This window comes from Aythya ferina (assembly GCF_964211825.1).
Source record: "Aythya ferina genome assembly, chromosome: 4".
Classification (NCBI taxonomy): domain Eukaryota; kingdom Metazoa; phylum Chordata; class Aves; order Anseriformes; family Anatidae; genus Aythya; species Aythya ferina.
Genome location: NC_140300.1, coordinates 62,171,390 through 62,189,695, shown reverse-complemented (window position 1 = coordinate 62,189,695; position 18,306 = coordinate 62,171,390). Strand labels below are relative to the sequence as shown.

Genomic DNA, 18,306 nt, shown 5'->3' with positions numbered 1-18,306 from the left:
CAAAATGAAAGCCAAAAAGTCCCCAGTTCCTGACACCAGCAGAGTGGTGAGACTTCTCTCTCTCTCTAGAGGGAGAGAAAAGTTCCAGAGACCAAGAGCTTAAATATTTAACCTCCACTTCTCTTTCAGAGACTAACTGCTCATCTGTAAGCCTGACACGATGTCAGCTGAGCTAGTCAGGAACTGTTTGCTCTTTTACAGACCATTTTCATGCTGCATCTTATGTTCTCAAGGACTAGCAAAACCTAAGAAAACAGTCCTAAAGATCTTGCAAAAAAACAACCCTACCATGATTTGAGTGCCACTAAAAGTCTTAAAACTGAAGAAACACAGAAATAGCCATAATCATGTAAGAAGAAAAATCATCAAAGGGCAAAGAAGAAATTTCTGGAATGGGCACAATATCCCAGCAGTCAGCATGTTTGGTTGTTTGGTTTTGTTTTTTAATTGTTCTGAAATTTTTCACCCGTCTTTTCCACTCTCACAGGAACCACAAGCATATCAACAGGAGTCATTATCACAGAGTTTCTGATTGTGAACAGAACTGGAAGGACAGAAAACACTCAGAAAGAAATGACATGGAGGTATTTCTCATATTCTGAGGTATCTCTGGTTTAGGGTATGGTTTCAGACAATGTTCATTGAAGTTACGGTTCAATATTCGTAATAAAATGAAAGTCCAGCCTTGCAGTGTTCATCAACTCCCATCGAAAACAAGCTCTGTAATAAATCTGCATACCAAGAAAAAAAATAATTAAAAAAATAATTTAAAAAAAAATAAAAAACAAGTAGTAAGTAAAAGATCTGGACTTCCAGAGCTGGGTTTTCTTTACAACATATTCAATGTATGTGGAGGCAGACTTATGCGCATTCTTTCTTTTGAGCCACTTTGAATCACAGTACAGCTGCTGCGTGTTATTGCCACAACCGGGGATGACAACACAGCAAAAGAAGAACACGAGTGGATGTCATAAAAGGAGGATCCTGGCTTCTTCTTCTTCCTGCTGTTACTGCCAGCCAAGTTTAAGACCCCACCTATGTCTACAGAGTTTTTACAAGTGTGTTTACTCATCAAGTGAGAAATGCCACTTGTAAGACTGGTTTAAGCTACATATATTAGTAACCATTCTCCTAATTAATTATTAGCAAGCCAGACTTAGAAATGTTTACAATGTTTGATTGACTGTTTGATATGAATCTGTAGGCAGGAGATAAGCACATAAATAAAACAGGGAAAAAGTGCTCAAACTTGTTCATGTATATTGCGTCTGTTACATGGAATAGACACTACTTGGTGTTTCTAAAAAGGTGTTTATAACACCTTCTGTGATATGAATATTTAATAAACATGTGGTAAAAAGCAAAGATGGAAAATATAATCAAAATAAAACAAGATTCTTGGAAACCTGAAGCCCATTATTGAAACCAAGGTCTCCTTTTTTTTTTTTTTTTTTTTTTTTTTTTATGGTGCAATTAATTATCTGTGAAAAGTTGCTCAGATACTGCCAACTCTGGGAAATCTTTGACAAGTACATAAATGTACCTATAAATTAAAATGAAAGATTGAAGCTCTATACAGAGATACACTCATGGCTGTTTTGCAAATCTGAGCCAATAAAATCAATTAAAGAAACAGGGAAGCACTTTCTTTAAAATGTGAAAGCTAGTTCACACTGATAATTGGTCTCATGCAGTTCAGTGAGTCAAAGCAAAGTTCCTATCAGCCCACTTATGTGCTACCAAGTGACAGAAATTAAACACCAAAGCGTTCAGCAGAGTTAAACAGATCTGGAACAGTTCAGAGACCTACTGAGAAGCTCTTATTCACAGTCTGCTCTCAGAACTGCGTATCCCACACTGCCCACCTGCACAAGGCCAGTTCAGGAGAGCTGTTCCTCTGATGCGGATGGAGAGATGGTGTTGCAGAGATCAATTCCCTCTTCTTCCAGTCTTACCATGAGACCTTTGAATCCTGGCAAGGTTAATGCCTCCAGCTGAGAAGGAACTAAGTATGGCTTCCAAAAAGCTTTTTGGAAGTGCAGAAAATATTGATGATTTTATTTTTTTTGCATTTTTTTTAGTGTGGTTTTAGTGCATTTTATTTGGAAGAGCTGCACTACATAACCATAGAGAAAGGCATCTGCTGAAGCATTCTCTTCATTTTCTGCATACTGCTTTGGTGGTTTTCCAAAGTTCTAGGTCCAATTCTGGAATAAACAGACTAAAATGAGAGTCCACAGCTTTCATAGCTGATCATTTTCTGGATTACAACATTTGTTTCCCTTTTTATTATTCATCCAGGACTGAACATTCCTTAGGAGATAATTACCCTTCTTGCTAGAGGAAGTGGCTAATGACTATCACCTCTTGCTAGTAGCCTCTTTCTGCTTCTCAAATGCCAATTACCCTTTCTCTGAATTTCCCAACATGATCAACATAACCACAAGAAACTCACAGCAGCTCTTCTCAAGGCATACTTTTCTTGAGGTTTTCCATTTTTTTTCCAAACCTGGACAGACAAATGTGCCAAATAAAACCATTGCATCTTCTCTGCTTGTACATATTGATTTAATAAAGATACCGCCTTTCCCTACAAACACAGCCTTGCAAATACTCTTAAGCCATCACTGCTACAGCTGTAACTGCCACTACAAGGCCGAGCAAGGATAAGTGTTCAGAGCCCAGAAGTGAGGGCACAAACTAAATGCTGTACAAGAAGCACAAACCTCCATGGTGGAGGTGTCTCAATAAACTCCTTTTGGGTGAAGTGTCCCCCTCCTGCCCTTAAGACCCTAGCTGGAAATTCAGCACTGCTCTGATACTTTCTCTAAGGAAACTGCTTGTATGCTAGCACTCTCTTTTCAGTTAAAGTGCCTACCAGGCAGAAGGACCTGGGCCTGAGAAGAAAGCCAGCCTGCACCTGCGCTTCTTTCTGAGTTAATCCCAAGAGCAGCTGTGAGCACATTACCCATAACTTCAGCTTCTTGGCAAAACATGCAGACCTTATTCACTCCCTTTCTCAATTGTCAGACTGGCCTTGGATTAAAAGATCTGAGTACCAAAACTTTAAAAGATACTCTTTGTTCTTTGGAGGTAGAAAGTGTCTCATAATCCCAGCTTAAACAGACCTCTCAGGGTAACATGATTCATATCTCCATCTCTTTGCAACAAAAATTCAGACAGCCAAAACCTCTTGAGCATGCAATATGACTCTTTTTCCCTAAAATTTGGTGTCTGTGCGTATCATCCTTTGAAGATGCTTTACTAGGTCCTGAAGTTCAGATTACTCCCACTCAGTACTGACTTGGACGATCTCTGGAACACAGATTGGAAACCACAAACATCACCTTCTACCCGCTTTGCTGACCTAAGAAACCTGACCGTGCCCCAGCTTGCATTTGGAAGTTTTCCCCAAATCCCTGAATGTATCCTGACTGCCAAGCAAAATCACTGTAAGAGAAAAGTGCTACTACAAATGCACAATGAGGAGTGTACAAACCTGTATCAAAAGCCATTTGGCTTTGTGGACATCATTGTTCAAATTCGTACAGCCTAAATCCCTTCCAACTCACGTTCCTAATGGATGCTCAGATATTTGGGGTTCCTGTGACACAGTAACGTCTGCAGTAAATCTAGCAACATCACTTCTGAGAGAGACTTAAAAAAGAGGGGGACCTTAAAAACTTGGAGTCCTCGGCCAAGTAGCTTCCCTGAACAGAGCAGAATATGGGAGCAGAAGGAAGCAACAAGCCTATCAGCCTGCAGAGTCTAGTGCCCCGAACAAACCAGTGAAATGAAAGGTTTCCGCTGCTGAGACCTCAGCCAAAGACTTTGGCACATGATGTTCACCCTTACACAGTTTGCTAAGGGTAATTTCCTGATTCAGGCCTCATTTATATAGCTGTCTCTCCAGCAAAGGCAATGCAAGCCTCTCCTTGGCTGTGCTCAGTGAAGTGCAAAAAGTGGTGCAAAAAGTAAGGCAATCAGTCCAAACCCCTCTGTGTTACTGCCTCATTCTACTAATAGGCTTGGTAGTCATCCTTCACAGTCAATATCCTGAAATCCAGATTTCTACAGATTGCTGTGGCTACAAAGAACATCTCTGCGTCATCGGTGCAGTAAGTTGTGCCTTCCTGTGGGAACAGCACACTCCTCTGTGATCAGCAAGGCTCCTGATGAGTAATATTTTACAAAGGATAAAAAGAGAAAAGCCAGGCCTGACAAAAGCCCAGCTCATCACAGGGAGACAAAGCTGGTGGCGCCTGCGAGCTGTGTGACAAAGGGAGCCTATTTTTGTCTTTAATTTGTATGGAAATTAAAATATTTAAGCTTGTTGCATTTATAGTGTTGCACTAACTGCAAAATTCATGAAACCCTTTTAACAGCCAAAGCATACTTCAATACACGTATGAAATTTTGCTAGATGGGTTAGGAGAGAGACCACTGCCTGAACGGGAGTGCAGGCTGACCTACCTGTTCCAGCACAGATGGGAAACGCAAGAGAAAAAAGCAAAATAGTGAAAAAAGAGCACAGAATGGGGACAGTGGGAGTAAATGGACAGACAGAGCAGCAGCCATTCCGCCAGGAATGGGCTTCCAGTCTCCCCAGTGTTAATACAGCAGCAAGCATTAAGACACCAACGAGTACAAGTTTCCCGTTGCTCTTCCTCGGATCTCCCCAGCAGAGTGCAGTAGCCCAGCCCGCTCCCCTGTCCCCCTGCCCCAACTTACTGAGCCATCCCACGCTGGGGCTGCGCTGCACTCGGATTTCATCATCCAGCGTGCGTGTCGCTAGGCAGGGCACGGAGCTCTCAAGTGGGCTGCGTGCTTTTGTGTTGCAAGCAGGAGACAGTAGCAGCAGCAGAGAGGAGGAAGAGAGCAAAGTTGAAAAGTCGAAGGGAAAAAAAAAAAAAAAAAAAAAAAGAAAGAAACGCTCAAGCAATTGCACAAGCAAGCGAGTTAGGTGACAGTGTTTGAACATTCGCAGTTACAAGTGCATCTTTCTGCATAGTTCAGTGACCAAAGGTGTGAGTTTACTTATTAGGAGCACAAGTCTCGCCTGTTGGTAGCTCTTGAACCAGTGTTTCATCCCTGGTGTCTACAACTCAAGCATCTTAGAAGCAGATTTCAAGCAAGTGGGTAAGGCAGCTGCGATTTGAGTTGTGCTGAGCAGTGCCAGGTAGCAGCGCAGTCAGTAAGAATGGCAGACACACAGCACTTGTGTATAGTCCAAACGCTTCCTAAATTCAGACAGGCTTGGTGCAGTGACTGCTTCCCTGGGGAGCCTGTTCCAGTGTGCGACCACCCTCTCGGTGAGGAACCTCTTCCTGATGTCAGGCCTAAACTTCCCCTGCCTCAGTATAACACCGTTCCCACGGGTCCTGTCACTGGTGATTACAGAGAATACGTCACCTGCCTCCCCACCCCCCCTCGCAAGGAAGTTGTAGACTGTGATGGGGTCCCCCTTCAGCCTCCTCTTCTTCAAATAATGCAAACAGCTCAATACATCACTGTTTTGATATTATTATTTTTTTTGGAAAGCATCTCATTTATGGCTTAACCTCTCTCCTCCTATACTATTATTATTCAACTGGCACTGTATCATTCAGCTCTCTGAAAGGATCAAGAATGAAAAACACTCAATTGGATAAAACTGAACTCTAATAAATAAATAAAATCAGAGTTTTCAGCAGCTACTAGCTGCCTTTCTTGGTGCATCAGCCAATGCAGGACAGTGCAAGTGTTATTTTAACTCAACTGTTTCCAAGCTTCTCTGTCAGCACAGCAGAAATAAATAACATTCATTAGGTGTTTGGGCAGCGCAGACACCATTCACATGGTAATGGTAGCATGCCATTATTTATGAGGGTTAAATACTCACACATAAACACATCACAGTTTTCTACAGCCTCTGCCAACTTGTTTTCAGTACGATTCGATCGCTTCTCTTCAACACTTTTGCCAAAGCCTCTCGCAGGTGTTAAGTTATACAAAATGCTGGCAGGCAGGAAACTTTTAAACAAAACCGTTGAAAATATGCACCGCATAGCAAATTTCATCATCAAAGTACTGGCAAACATTTATGAGACAGTCCTCAGGCACCTGCACAAGGAACGGTGAGCATTGTTCTCATTTTCTACAGTGGCAAACCAATGGCAGATCTGCATTACAGCCCAAAGGTGTGCCAGATGGGCAAAGACTGCTGGATAGCCTCTAGCATATACATTATTTATTGCAGGGGCTCGCTTCAAATGCTGTATCCTGCGCCAGGAAAGGACACATCTGAATTAACACAGAGAACTCTTAGAAAGCCAGTTGACAAAACAAGACACACACACACAAAAAAAAAAAAAAAAATCAAAAAAAAACACAAGAGCTCAATTGGAACATATCTGGAGGGCCTTGATGAACATATCGTGCATCTCAAATTTCTACCAATGGAAAGAAATGAAGAGGGCAGTGTCTTTGTAAGGTAACTTTTAGTAATTGCTCAGTACAGCTTTGTCTGCTCAGCTTTTGATAATCATCTTTTTCCTGTTGAATGGACAGCGAAGAAGTGCTTTGATTTATCCTCCTCCACTAAGCGTCAAACAAGAAATTACCATCTTTTGCACAATTTCTTTCCCAAGAGCAAAGGGCTTGCCCAGAAAACATCCTCCCACTAACACGACCACTGGGCAAGGCCAAATATCCATCTTTATGACACGGTTATGAATAAAAAGCACTCACTGCACACCTTTGCCGCTCAAAAGTTCAGTGTTTCTGCCAATCTGATTGCTACTTAGACTGTCATCAAGAGGAGCAGTGAAGCGAAAGAAGTGGGAGCGGGATGACTGCGCTGCTGCCAGCCGCAGGCAGCCTGGGTGCGGTTTCCAAACACGCAGGGAGCAGCTGGAGAGGGTCAGCGCGGAGCCACTGCAGTGCGGGGGAGGCAGATCACCGCTCTGGAGGTTGCGTGGTTTCTCGATGCAGTTTGCAAACTGCAGTGGCTCATTCATGCAGCAAGTCGGCTCCGAACGCCCAGGCCTGAGATACTTTAAAGAAAGTCACAACAGTACACAACAGACTGAGGGTACACTCCTTTCTAGAGGCTAAGTCCTAGCAACTTCTGCTTCTTTACCTTCTTTTCCTGCTTTATGCACGAAGAATCTCTTAGGACACATTCAGAACTTTTAATTGGGAATAATCTGCTTAAATACCAGAGAGTAGTCTGTAACAGGTTTATTGCAAAGGTAAGAAAGGCACAAAAGATTTTCAAGCCTTTAAGGTTTTGTCACTTAATCATTTTGATGAGATGCAGGCTCCTAAGTATTTTTGAGGAGCATGGATCCAGGGGATATTTTCAGATTTCAGACTTATCGTATACATTTGAATAAATTTGTCACTATTTCATTTGGATTTAAGTTTATCTGTAGCATTACTTGAAAAAAATATGAAGGAAATTCACGGGCAAAATTTCTGCTAATGACATGATGCTAAAGTGCTTCCTAAATAAATGTTTTTCAAAGTAATTGAATGCAATTAGGTACTTAACAGAATCACAGGTTCCGAGGAAAGTGTGATTGCCCAGTAAGAGGCAGTAAGTTGCGTAACATTTTTGTACATAACATACTGCAGGGTCTAGTTAAGCTCCGTGCCTGCTTCATTAACAAACACACGGAGCTTGTGTAAGCTAAATTAGCAGGGCACCTTGTAATTTACATCAACGTGCCTTATGGCTGGACCTAAGATGAGGAGTTACCCTTTTTAACAGTAGCAGTAAACATCAGTCAAGCAGAACACCAAGCTGCTTCCTAAACACATCAGCCCCAAATCCTATTCTACAGAGGTGAGAAGTAAGCACTGCCCAGGTCTTGTGTCCTGAGGGACTGTCGTTCTCATTAACCTGGATGCAGCATGAATATTGTATGAGAGTTTCACTGACACTGAAACAGAAGGTAGAAACTGAAAGGAAGTATCTACCTGGAAAGAAACTCCAGGAAAATTCATGAGTGCTTGGGGCTGATGGCACTTCTATTATTGTTATTGCCCATGCTGAAAGGCAGCTGCACTCCTGTTGGCCTCATTAAATTTTTATCTGTCTAAAGGACAAATTCTGCTTTCAGAATCACATGAGAGCACTCACTGAACTCCAGGGAGTGTCGTATAACTCCAGAATGTATTTCATTGAGTTATTTTTTCATTAAAGTGTAAATAATAAATAACAGTAACAACTATTCATGAAGTATTTCCCTTTGTATGCAAGTTTCTTCCTCCTTAATGCTCAAAGCATTTCAGCTGTCATGAAACAGAACACGTTACAGTCTCACAACATAGAAACATTCCAGGTGGGGAAACAGAGGCAAAAACAAACAAAAGAAGTGGCTGAAGGTCAGTCATGAGGCTAAGCAAAGCCAGGAAAGTTTTTTGAGAATCAGTTCAACAGAGACAGGACCCTCACAGTCCCTTCTAACAAGAAAAGAAAGGAATGAAAAACTAAGTCACCGACTGTCTGAGCAAAGCATCTCCCTAGCCATGAAAAATAAGCAGGGGCTGGAGTGAGAACTTAGATGAACACCCGTTGCCAGTATCATCCTCCCAGGATAAGCAAGCTATTATTTTCTTTTTAAACCAGCAGTGAATGTCTGGCTCCGTATGGGGAAGAGACAGGGCTAACCATCTGAGGTGTAATTAAATAATACACTGTGCATGATTTACCTTCAAACCTCCTAAGTAAGTTTTAATTTCTCTTTACTCCCTGAGGTTTTGATGACTCCTCAATGAGTGACTTTAACTGCAGAGAGGAAGAATTCAACACTCACCAGCTGCTGAAAAGAGAGGAGGCTGTTACAAGCATATTGTTCAGCAAAAATAGGTGCAAGACAGAAGTGGAAGGTGGATGTGTGTTGTAAACAGAGCAAGTCTTAACCCCTTCAATTAGATTCTTGCTGTGTATGTAAGAGGTGCTAATTAATATAATATAATACAGCCAATTGTGCAGGTTTCTTTATATTTCTATACTTTAGGAATTCCCTGAGACAGGTAATTTGAATAAAACACTACGCTTGATGTCTTGTTTAACCATAAAATAGGAAAAGAGCTTATATCATTGCCCAAACACAGAGGCACTGCCAATGGCCAGGAGTTTCCCTTCTAGCCTCCTACACCATTTGAGACATCTGCTTTGCTTGTGGAATTGTAAATGTACCATCAGCCAGCCTGTTACCATAACTGTGGCTGTTACCATAACCCTGGGTGCTGCAGCGCCTACATTTAGGCACGAGGTTGGGGGCTAGAGCTGAGAACCAACTGCATCCCCTACACCATGCCCAGGGAGACTGAAGCAGCCGATGTCTGTCTTCAGTTCTGCCTCCCGTACCATATGGCTCCACATGCAGGGTCCTTCTCCTCAAAGCAAGCCTGCTCACTTTGTCAAAGGTCCAGAAAGACACCACCACAAAAATGCATTTTATTTGCAACAGATTTATCCACCCCACTCCCAGCACACACACTTCACACTTTTTTTTTTAACAGAAAGCAGAAGCCTTCCATGCACCCAGTGAGGAGTTTGTTGGGAGCTCAGTGGGAAGACAGTGGAAAGCCCCATAGCATGTGCTGGGAAGAAATCAATTTCTTGATCCCAGATGAAAACAAATCTGAGCTAGTTGCTGGGTGCCCAGTCCCGACAGGATTAAGGCATACTCCAAGGATCTGAAGTGCCTGGCATATTTAAGGGCAAAAACTGGGGCACCTACAAAATTTACACCTGTCTGAAGCTACTGTGAAATGAGCAGGGGGTCTTGAGGAGCAACAGTCCAAAGCACAGTCCCTGTCCTAGCTCCATTGGGCTCCTGCAAGGATATTCACAGAAAAGCTGCACATCCAGGACATTTCCTTGATTCATGTTACTGTGCCTTTGTGTTACTCATTTAATCATTGCATTATCAAGACATTGGTACATGATAAGATGTGTAAGAGCAATAAATATTTTTCACATGCACATACACACTTGTTGCAAAAGCAAAGGACAGTGGAAAGCAGGAAATATTAATTAAGGACAATAAGTTAGGGAGAAATGTTAGGGTGAGTTCAAGAAGCAGAACACAGAAAGCTTAGAGGCCTTCAACGTAGCATGATGACTATCAATTTTCTGTTTCTGGATATTTTGAAGTGGTAACTTTTAGACAAGCTTCCATACTGCAACATGAGGCAGTTTGCAGAACTCCAAGACTTAAAAATAGGCTTATAACATCCTCTTTTTTTGATTCCCACTAATACAACTGCAAGTTTCCTTGTTTAACTACAGTGTCACTGCCGAGGCCTCTACAGCAGTCTGTATCCACACACACACACACACACACTTCCACAGACACCACAATGTCCACAACACTATACATGAAGTAATTTTTAGAGAGAAACAGAGACATAATATACAACATAACACCACAAAGCAATTTTAGGATGAATAAAGCAAAATGGAAAATCAGCTTTACCCACACTGGACAATGATTGCATGGCAATAAAATGCAAGCTAGATTTTACTCTTGCATAATTTTTGATTTAGAGTGCCATCGACACCATCTGTTACAGAAATCGAACACGCACAAAAGCTTCATCTCTGCACAAGCATTTCAGAGGATCAGCCTTTTGGGTTCAGGCACGCTTGGAGTTTGTTGTCAGTCTCCCTTTCCTAATGCTGTTCCTACCTCACCTCCTACACACCAGCTGCGGGAGCACCTCTCCGCTTTTCCTGTGCTGCTGTATCCTGCTGCCTACCTGCCACCTCCCCTCCTCTCCCACTCCGTCCAGTGAAGATATGGTTAGAGCAATGTGCCACGGCAGAAGCAGCCATCAGAGCCCACCACTGATGTGTTATCAGCATGGGTCTTGCTACGCTAATTGTGGGTTAGAGAAGCATTATCATGGCAACGGAGTTAGTTTTTGGCGGGCAAGTTTGGTGGGTTGCTTTAAAACGGAAGGCTATAGCCAGTTAGCCTCTGCATTACCATTATCGGGGTTGGTAAACATCCTACTTGCACTGGAGACGGTCTTTCCAATGTCTGCCAGAGAGCGCAGGTTGGACTTCTTGGTCTGGTGCCGGTGCTTCCTGAGCAGCGTGTAGGTGACTTTGTCCTTCACGTCGGATTTCAAAAGCCCCGTCTCTATCTGATTGTCAACAATCATTTCTGTTGCACACAAAGGGATGAGGAAGAGAGGAAAATGAATGACAAAGCACAGAACTTGGCTACAGAGGTAGCTGGGAGAGGGAGGTAATTACCACCCTCCTATTTTCAAGTCTTTCCTTCCCATCTCAAAGCTACCACCAGGTTTTACCATTTTATTTCTAATGGCAATCTCCTCTAATAATTTATTTTGAAATGAAAGCAGTGTTTTCATCAAGAAAAACCCATCAGCCACCAACACACACCTTTTCCACCCAAACTCCCTTGTGTCATTTCCATACATGCCACTCAGAGGGCTTCAAATCAGCTCTTCCCAGGATAAGATGGTTCTTAGGTCAGAGGGGGGACTCTACTCCAACCCTGAGGTTTTGTAAAGAAGCTGCAGCTACACTGTGAATTCCAGGATGATCCCCAAAACAGCATGGTAAAACTTCTATCAGATTGCACAAGGCCTGAGTTCACCTCACAGGCCCCCGATAAAAACCCCATCTAACTGCAGGAAAAAGTCCTGGAGATGAGCCACTAATTAAATCTTTCATTCTTAGAACTAAAGTAAAATGACAGCAACTACAAAAGGCAGAACTTGCTCCCATTTTCACAGGACATATTATGGGGCTTAGCCCTAAACTGAATCACCACAAAAGAACAACATCCAACTCACTGCAAAGACTGCTCACTTTCCATCAACTCTCTCCTCTCTGTTCCTGTGTCCCAAGGGGGGAGGTAGCCAGATATATTTAAAAAAATCACTATTGTGCATTAAATCTCACATTAAGCTGTTCCCTTTATTACTTCAGTTAACGTGCTGTCCCCTCGGGGAATGTGGCAGCTCTTATTTGTCTACCAGTAACTTTTATTTGTGCTAATAATAAAAGTTATGTGAAAGTGGAGGCAGAACATGCATCACATTTGCTAACTCAGTGAGTCAGAAAGTCATCTTCTATATGCTGCTACCCAAGAATTAATGCCTCTCAAATCACTAGGGAAAAAAGCCTACTCCTTCCACCCTAACTCAGAAAAGAATGATTATAAGCACGTAGGTACGGTTACAAAAATGTTTGGCAAAAGTTTTATTTTTGTAAGGTGCTGTTTTTCTGCAGGCTTTCATTCATATTTTTTGTTAGTGATTTTTGGAATACTTCCTTCAGAACAACATGCCTTTCTTCATCAAGTTTATCTTTCTCCATCTGGCAAGTATTTATTCCCTTTCATGCTTCTGATATAACTCAAGTCAACAAAGAGAGCTCTGTGCATTTTACTTTCCTGCCTGTCACTGCTGAACCTCAACAAAGTGATCATGATTAAATACTTCTGGAAAGCAGGTCTGCAGTCTTCTTAGACACCCCTCTGTATCTGATTAAAGAACCTGGACCTATAACAGCAAAAATAGCCCACTCGGGACAGTGGTACAGCAACAGCAGTCACCGATTTGTCATTTAGTCTCTCGGAAATTAGGCTTGACTTGGATGGTGAAAAGGGTTATTTGAGGTGACATCTCAAAGTGACTTCATCCAGAATAACTTATTTTTCAAAAAACTTTGCAATGCTGTGCACTGGGATACAAACATAGAAATAAAAGAAAATAAATGCCACCACAAGCACTTACAAAAAAAAAGTTCAAAACTCAGTAGACAATATAAATGCAGCTTCTCCAATTCCAAGTCTTACAAACTAATGCAACGCTTGTCACCTGATAATTTTATGCCAAGCCTGAGTCCTGAGATTATGACTCAAAGCACTGAGTTCTGGAGTGTTTTTATTTCATTTCGTTCCTCTAAACCTCTTTCACATAATGCCTACCAAACTCAGTGTATTGTTTAAATGTACCTCCACTGGATGGCTCACTTCTTAGGTTTATTTTAGATGCCTTTTACATGTCATCGGGAACATGGTATAGCTCTTGGCAATGTCACTGAGTGTCATCCTGGGCCACAGCTATTTTGACTGAAAAAAAACCTGCCATCCCATTCATCAGAATCAGCTGATCCTGTGACTGCTCTTCACCCTCCTTTGCCAGAGGGGAGTGCTCCCATTTCACACAGACCCTTCACCTGCTTTTAGCAACCCACCCTGGAAACTCACCCAAAACCAGTCTGTGGTCTGACCATGAGGGCCCAAAACTGCAACTGTTCTCAGAGCAGTACCTGCTGGGCACGTCTAACCACAGAGAGGTAGCCTTTTAAATGCTACATTTCTGGTAGTAAACATCGATTGTCAGTGTATGCCTTTCCTTTCACACACGTGGTAAACGTTGGATACCTACTTCAAGATCCAACTCCTTCTATATAGTTCAAGGTAAGCATAATTATCACTGAAGTGCATTCTTTCACTCCTCTTCTAAATTGAGAAGACTCCCTTTCATTTATTGGTTATCCACCTCCAAGTACTTTCTAGTTTTCCCTGTCACTCCTAGGAGGATTGTTTCTTTGTTTTACTTCTTTAAGGAAAAAGTAGTGCTTTCATCAGGCAGTGAAAATGGATGGACTGCCTCAAAGAGAGGGGAAAAAAGCCTGAGATCTTCCAACATGGTTATTTCACACTTGATTCCAGGAGGACTGTGGAAATAATAAATTCTCATGTGTTTTTCTGGGGGGTAAAACAGTTATGCTCAGTCCCTTGCCTTCGAAGGAAACCACTACCAAGGTTAATTACAAGTTTTAGGGCGTTGTTTAGGGAAAGAGCCAAGGAAACTTACTTACCCACCACCTGAGGGAGAGAAGAGGCCTCCATATCCAGCATTATCGAGCCCTTCTCTATACACGTCCTTAACTCAAACAAGCTGTGCAGGGACAACGTGGCCACGTGAGGTTTACTCCATCGTTCCCCACCTTGTTCTACCTTCTCCTCGAACTTTATCCACCTGCAAGAGGGCAGAGCAATGAGACTGTGTTGAAGTTGTTGCTCCCTCCAATCCTTGCAGACTGATCTGAAAGAAGCAACACAGCTGAAATATCACAACTTACTGACAAGTTCAAGCGCACACATTTTCCCACACATCCCTAAGGCCACAAATCCATGATCAAGTTGCAAAGGCTTAATGAGTTGGTATGTGTTAGGTGAGCAGTGATAATGCTGTATCTGCTTGTAAACTATCCCAAATGTAAGGTAAAACACGTTATCTTTAATAGCTTTCACCAAGCCTTAAACTAGCCTTAAACTAACACAGTTTACCTCATGTTTGCTCCAGGCCAAGTAGTTTCAACAACTCAGCTGACACCCGCTAATTTCCTCCCTGGGCTGCACACCCAGTCCCTGACCCGGTGCTCTGCATCACGCTGAGTACAACTGCTCCACCAGATCCAAGCAAATCAAAGTCAGGTAAGTAAATTCACACTTAATAACTAATCAAAAGTAGCCAGTGGTGAGAGGTGCTGATGGAAAGGATGGAAAAAATCGGTGTTTCTGGAAATAGAGTGACTTGCATTCAAGCATTCAGATCCAGACAATAAAATCTGAAAGCTTCACCTCCTGTTTAAGGAATCAGGTAAGCTTGGGGCAGGAAAAGTAGGAGAAAACTGCAGAGAAAGGTAAGGCAGAAATATCAGTAAATGGACCTCAGCTTTTACATTCCTCTTCTTTCATCTGCTCACAATTTGTAAACAAAAAGGCAGTATCTATATGGGATTATAACCACACCCTGCTCTAATATAGCCCCTTTCTCTCTTGGGCTCAGAGCCTTTACCAAGGCCACACATAACAGTGAGTATTGAGCAGTGGGGCAGCAGGGGCATGGCGCAGAGATTTAACTCACACAAAGTTTCATACCCCTGCTGCCCAGAGCTCAAATCTGCGGTCTGCCAGCTGGAGGCAGACCATCCTCCTTGCCACAGGTCCCCTGAATGGGGCAAAGAGATGGGTCATCTTCAAGTGTACGAGCACAGGAGAAGCACCAGGGCTTTGCCAAAACCCGGCAGCCTGGCCAACAGTCGGGAGCACTGCATAGTGCTGCCCAAGAGGAGCAGGCTGGCAGGAGGCAAAGGGCAGAGGAGAGCAGCATATCCCAAACAGACCCAAACATGTTCTGGAAGGAACAAGCGAGATACCAATGGAAAAGACAAATTAAGGGCTTCGTTCTTTCTCTCTGTTCTCTATGCATTGTTTAATCATTTAACAAAGTAGGTCTGAAAAAACAGAAAGCTCATCTCTCTAGTTGAAGATTAGAGCAAAGGTTAAATGCCGTTCCGTGCAAAATACTCTTTACACCCCTAAAACCATGTCATCACAGCAGGCAAGCAAGAGGTTTAACCCAGGGATCGCAACCCCGAGCTCCGCTGCTGCAGGCAGCCAGCCGGAGCGTGACCCCGCTGCGGCTCCGCGCTGCCCTTGGCTCCTGCTGCTGCCAGCAAGGTGTTTGCACAGGTGGCCGGCCGGGGACTGCGCAAACAACTCCTTCTGTGGGACCCACAGGAGGAAATTTCACCTGGCTCAGGCTTTTGCTGCACTTATAAAAGGAAAAGAAATGGCACAGATCTTTTCCTTCATTGCAGCACCCAGCTACGGCTGCACTGTGAGCACGGAATGCAGGAAGATGTTTTAATGCAACCTGATTGCAAAGTACAAGTGCATTCTAATCCCGTCCCAAGATACTGTTTTAATATACTTGGCTAAATGAAAATTCCACTGAGTAATATAAGGGGATTACTAGGACAAAGAAAACATACATGTGAAGGTAAGGAAGTCACAAAGTGGCTCAAGAGAACATTATTAACGCCAAGTGAAATCATACTCCTAAAAAATGTATTACTTTAGGATTAATCAATTATGCTTTTCAACTGCAATAATCTCTTTTGAGACTTCATTATACAAAAGTTGCTTTTTAACCCAAGCGGAGAGACTGAATTTGAGCTCTGAGTAACAAGGTTGTATTCAGCTCACACCACCTGGGTGTTTGCTAGGAAAGCGCAGTGACTTGGGCACCTGCACATCCGTGGAGTTCAAAGGGTGTGTGACATGGCCACATACGTATGACTGCATCATACAGTTATGGGATCATATCAAAGGCAGTTAGATGCTGCTTAGCCTGCAACAGCATAAAAGCTGCAAATTACAAGCATTTGTATTTTTGGTGAAAGTGTATAATTCACAATTATTAATATTTGCTTTCTGCAAACCAATGCCAGTACTTAGTTAAGCAATGCTCTCCACATGGCTTTCCATATGCTTAATACATGTCTTCTTCTTTAGGGCTTTTTATTATTATTCCCTACTATATACTTCACCTAATTAAATACGCTGGTTTGCCAAGGACCACGCAAAGCAAAGGAGGTTTACAAGGAGGCATCTTCAGTGTGAATTGAATTGAACCAATTTGGTGTGCTACTTCACTCACAAATGATACCTAAAGTGATAAAAATGAGCCAAACCTGAAGCCAAGGTAGTTCCAGACACCTCCCAGGAGCCAGAAGTGCCCACTGTAAAGGCAGATGTGGCTTTGAGGACACTGAACTGCGTGGTGACTCCTCATTCCATCAGGGGGAATCATTGAAAGACCACTCCTGGTGCAATACTTTCCTAAGCTAACCTACCAGAAGATATCATACTAGTGTGAAATTATCATCAGCTACACGCATCCCCTATTGTTGATAAAGACTTGGGGATACACCAGAAATATCTGTTAATGTTCAGGAAATAAGCCTAAAGCATGCCAAGACAGAAATCTGGTACTTTGTACAGTGTACATCTGTGCTATGGCAAAGATCATACGCACCTGGTCACTGAAGTATCATCAAAAAAGACTTTGCAAACAAGGACACAAAATGTGCTATCAGAAACAACCACTGACACAAGACCACACAGAAAAGCTCACTCACACCCAGAAAGTTGCACGGGCAGCCTCTGATCATTGGAAGAAAGTGTCTGACTTTTAGGGTGGAGGAGAGTGGAAAGGACAAAAGAGAGAGACATAGGGCTAATGCTTCCTATTGGGTGAATTTCATATTGTACATCCCAAAACAGAGTTTCCTGAGTATAAAAGGCAACATTATCTGCAGCGTAACAGCAACGTGCTGTTTCAGGGCAAACGATTATCAACACTGTTATTTGAGAAAATTAACAACCAAATTTATTTTGTTATTTCTATCCCCCTCTGTTTTTTTACATTTCCATATTCTTCCTTTCTGCCACTTTTAATTCACTTGCAATAGCTAGTAAAAATTCTTGTGACCACATCAGAGAAGCAGCAAGGTACGGCAAACAACACCCATGTAGTATTACACCTCTTGGATCTTACTACACTGGCAGCTCCAGCAAAGCTGGCACTGTGGACTTCTGAATTCAGGACCATATAGGCATCACTGGCTCCAAAGGGCAGAGATTTGCAAGAAAAATCTGCCACCAGTGCACTTGGTTGCCTCCAGAAGAACATCTTACTCTTCAAATGCTTCTCTGGGAGCCTTCAGTATATTCAGTGTACACATACCGTGAAGACAGCTATTATCTCTGCTAGCCAGTATGCAGGACTCGTCTTTTTTATTTTTAAAGCCCTATAAAGGATTGCATAAAAGGCATGTTAATATTGTAATGAGGAAAGAGGTGAAGGATGTAAATGTACTGTTTGACAGAGCTTACATGAAGAAACAACCGTAATTAAAGATTTTAAAAGCCTATCTGCCAACCCTTTCTGTCCTTGTCATTGTCACCATGATCCTTTTGCCATCTCTCTGCCTTGCAGAATGGCAATCTCCACTATGGTGTGCACATCTTGGTTCCCAAATGTAATGGACTGAGCCTCAAAATAGCTGGTGGCCTCCAGCTGTCTCACGTCTTTCTTTTCCTTTTACCAGCTTGCTCTGTATTCTTTAACTACGATTGAAATGAAAACATTCACATGTTGGTGCAAGAACTTGTCCATCCACACCAAGTAAATCCATTATAAGCACCAAAAAAAAAAAAAAAAAAAAAAAAAAAAGGAAAGGAAAGAAGAAAAAAGAAAGAACAAGGAACACCCAGTGACCCAAATCTTCAGGTTACCTTTTAACAGCAATACACCTTCCCTTTTACTGCTCTATTTCTAATGCATTTACAGGGCTGGGTTATGAAACACTCTACAATTAAGATATTTTTCCAAAACTTCTGTTTTTTGTTAATCATGGCCAGACCCCATCACTAACATGTGACAGGACCACACAAAGGAGTAAGACATCCT

At 42.4% G+C, this 18,306-nt stretch overlaps 1 protein-coding gene across 3 annotated transcripts in view; it reads right to left on the bottom strand.

Moving 5' to 3' along the window:
* SLC4A4 (solute carrier family 4 member 4) overlaps positions 1-18,306 on the bottom strand; it is a 224,422-nt gene that overhangs the window by 83,485 nt on the left and 122,631 nt on the right. For 2 of the 3 annotated variants that reach the window (XM_084519333.1, XM_084519334.1), the window contains exons 5-6: positions 13,862-14,022; positions 10,986-11,165 (exon numbers count right to left, since the gene is read on the bottom strand). In XM_084519333.1, the coding sequence (XP_084375459.1) occupies positions 10,986-11,165; positions 13,862-14,022 (341 nt within the window). The remainder of the gene's footprint in view (positions 1-10,985; positions 11,166-13,861; positions 14,023-18,306) is intronic. The other variant, XM_084519335.1, reaches the window with a different exon arrangement.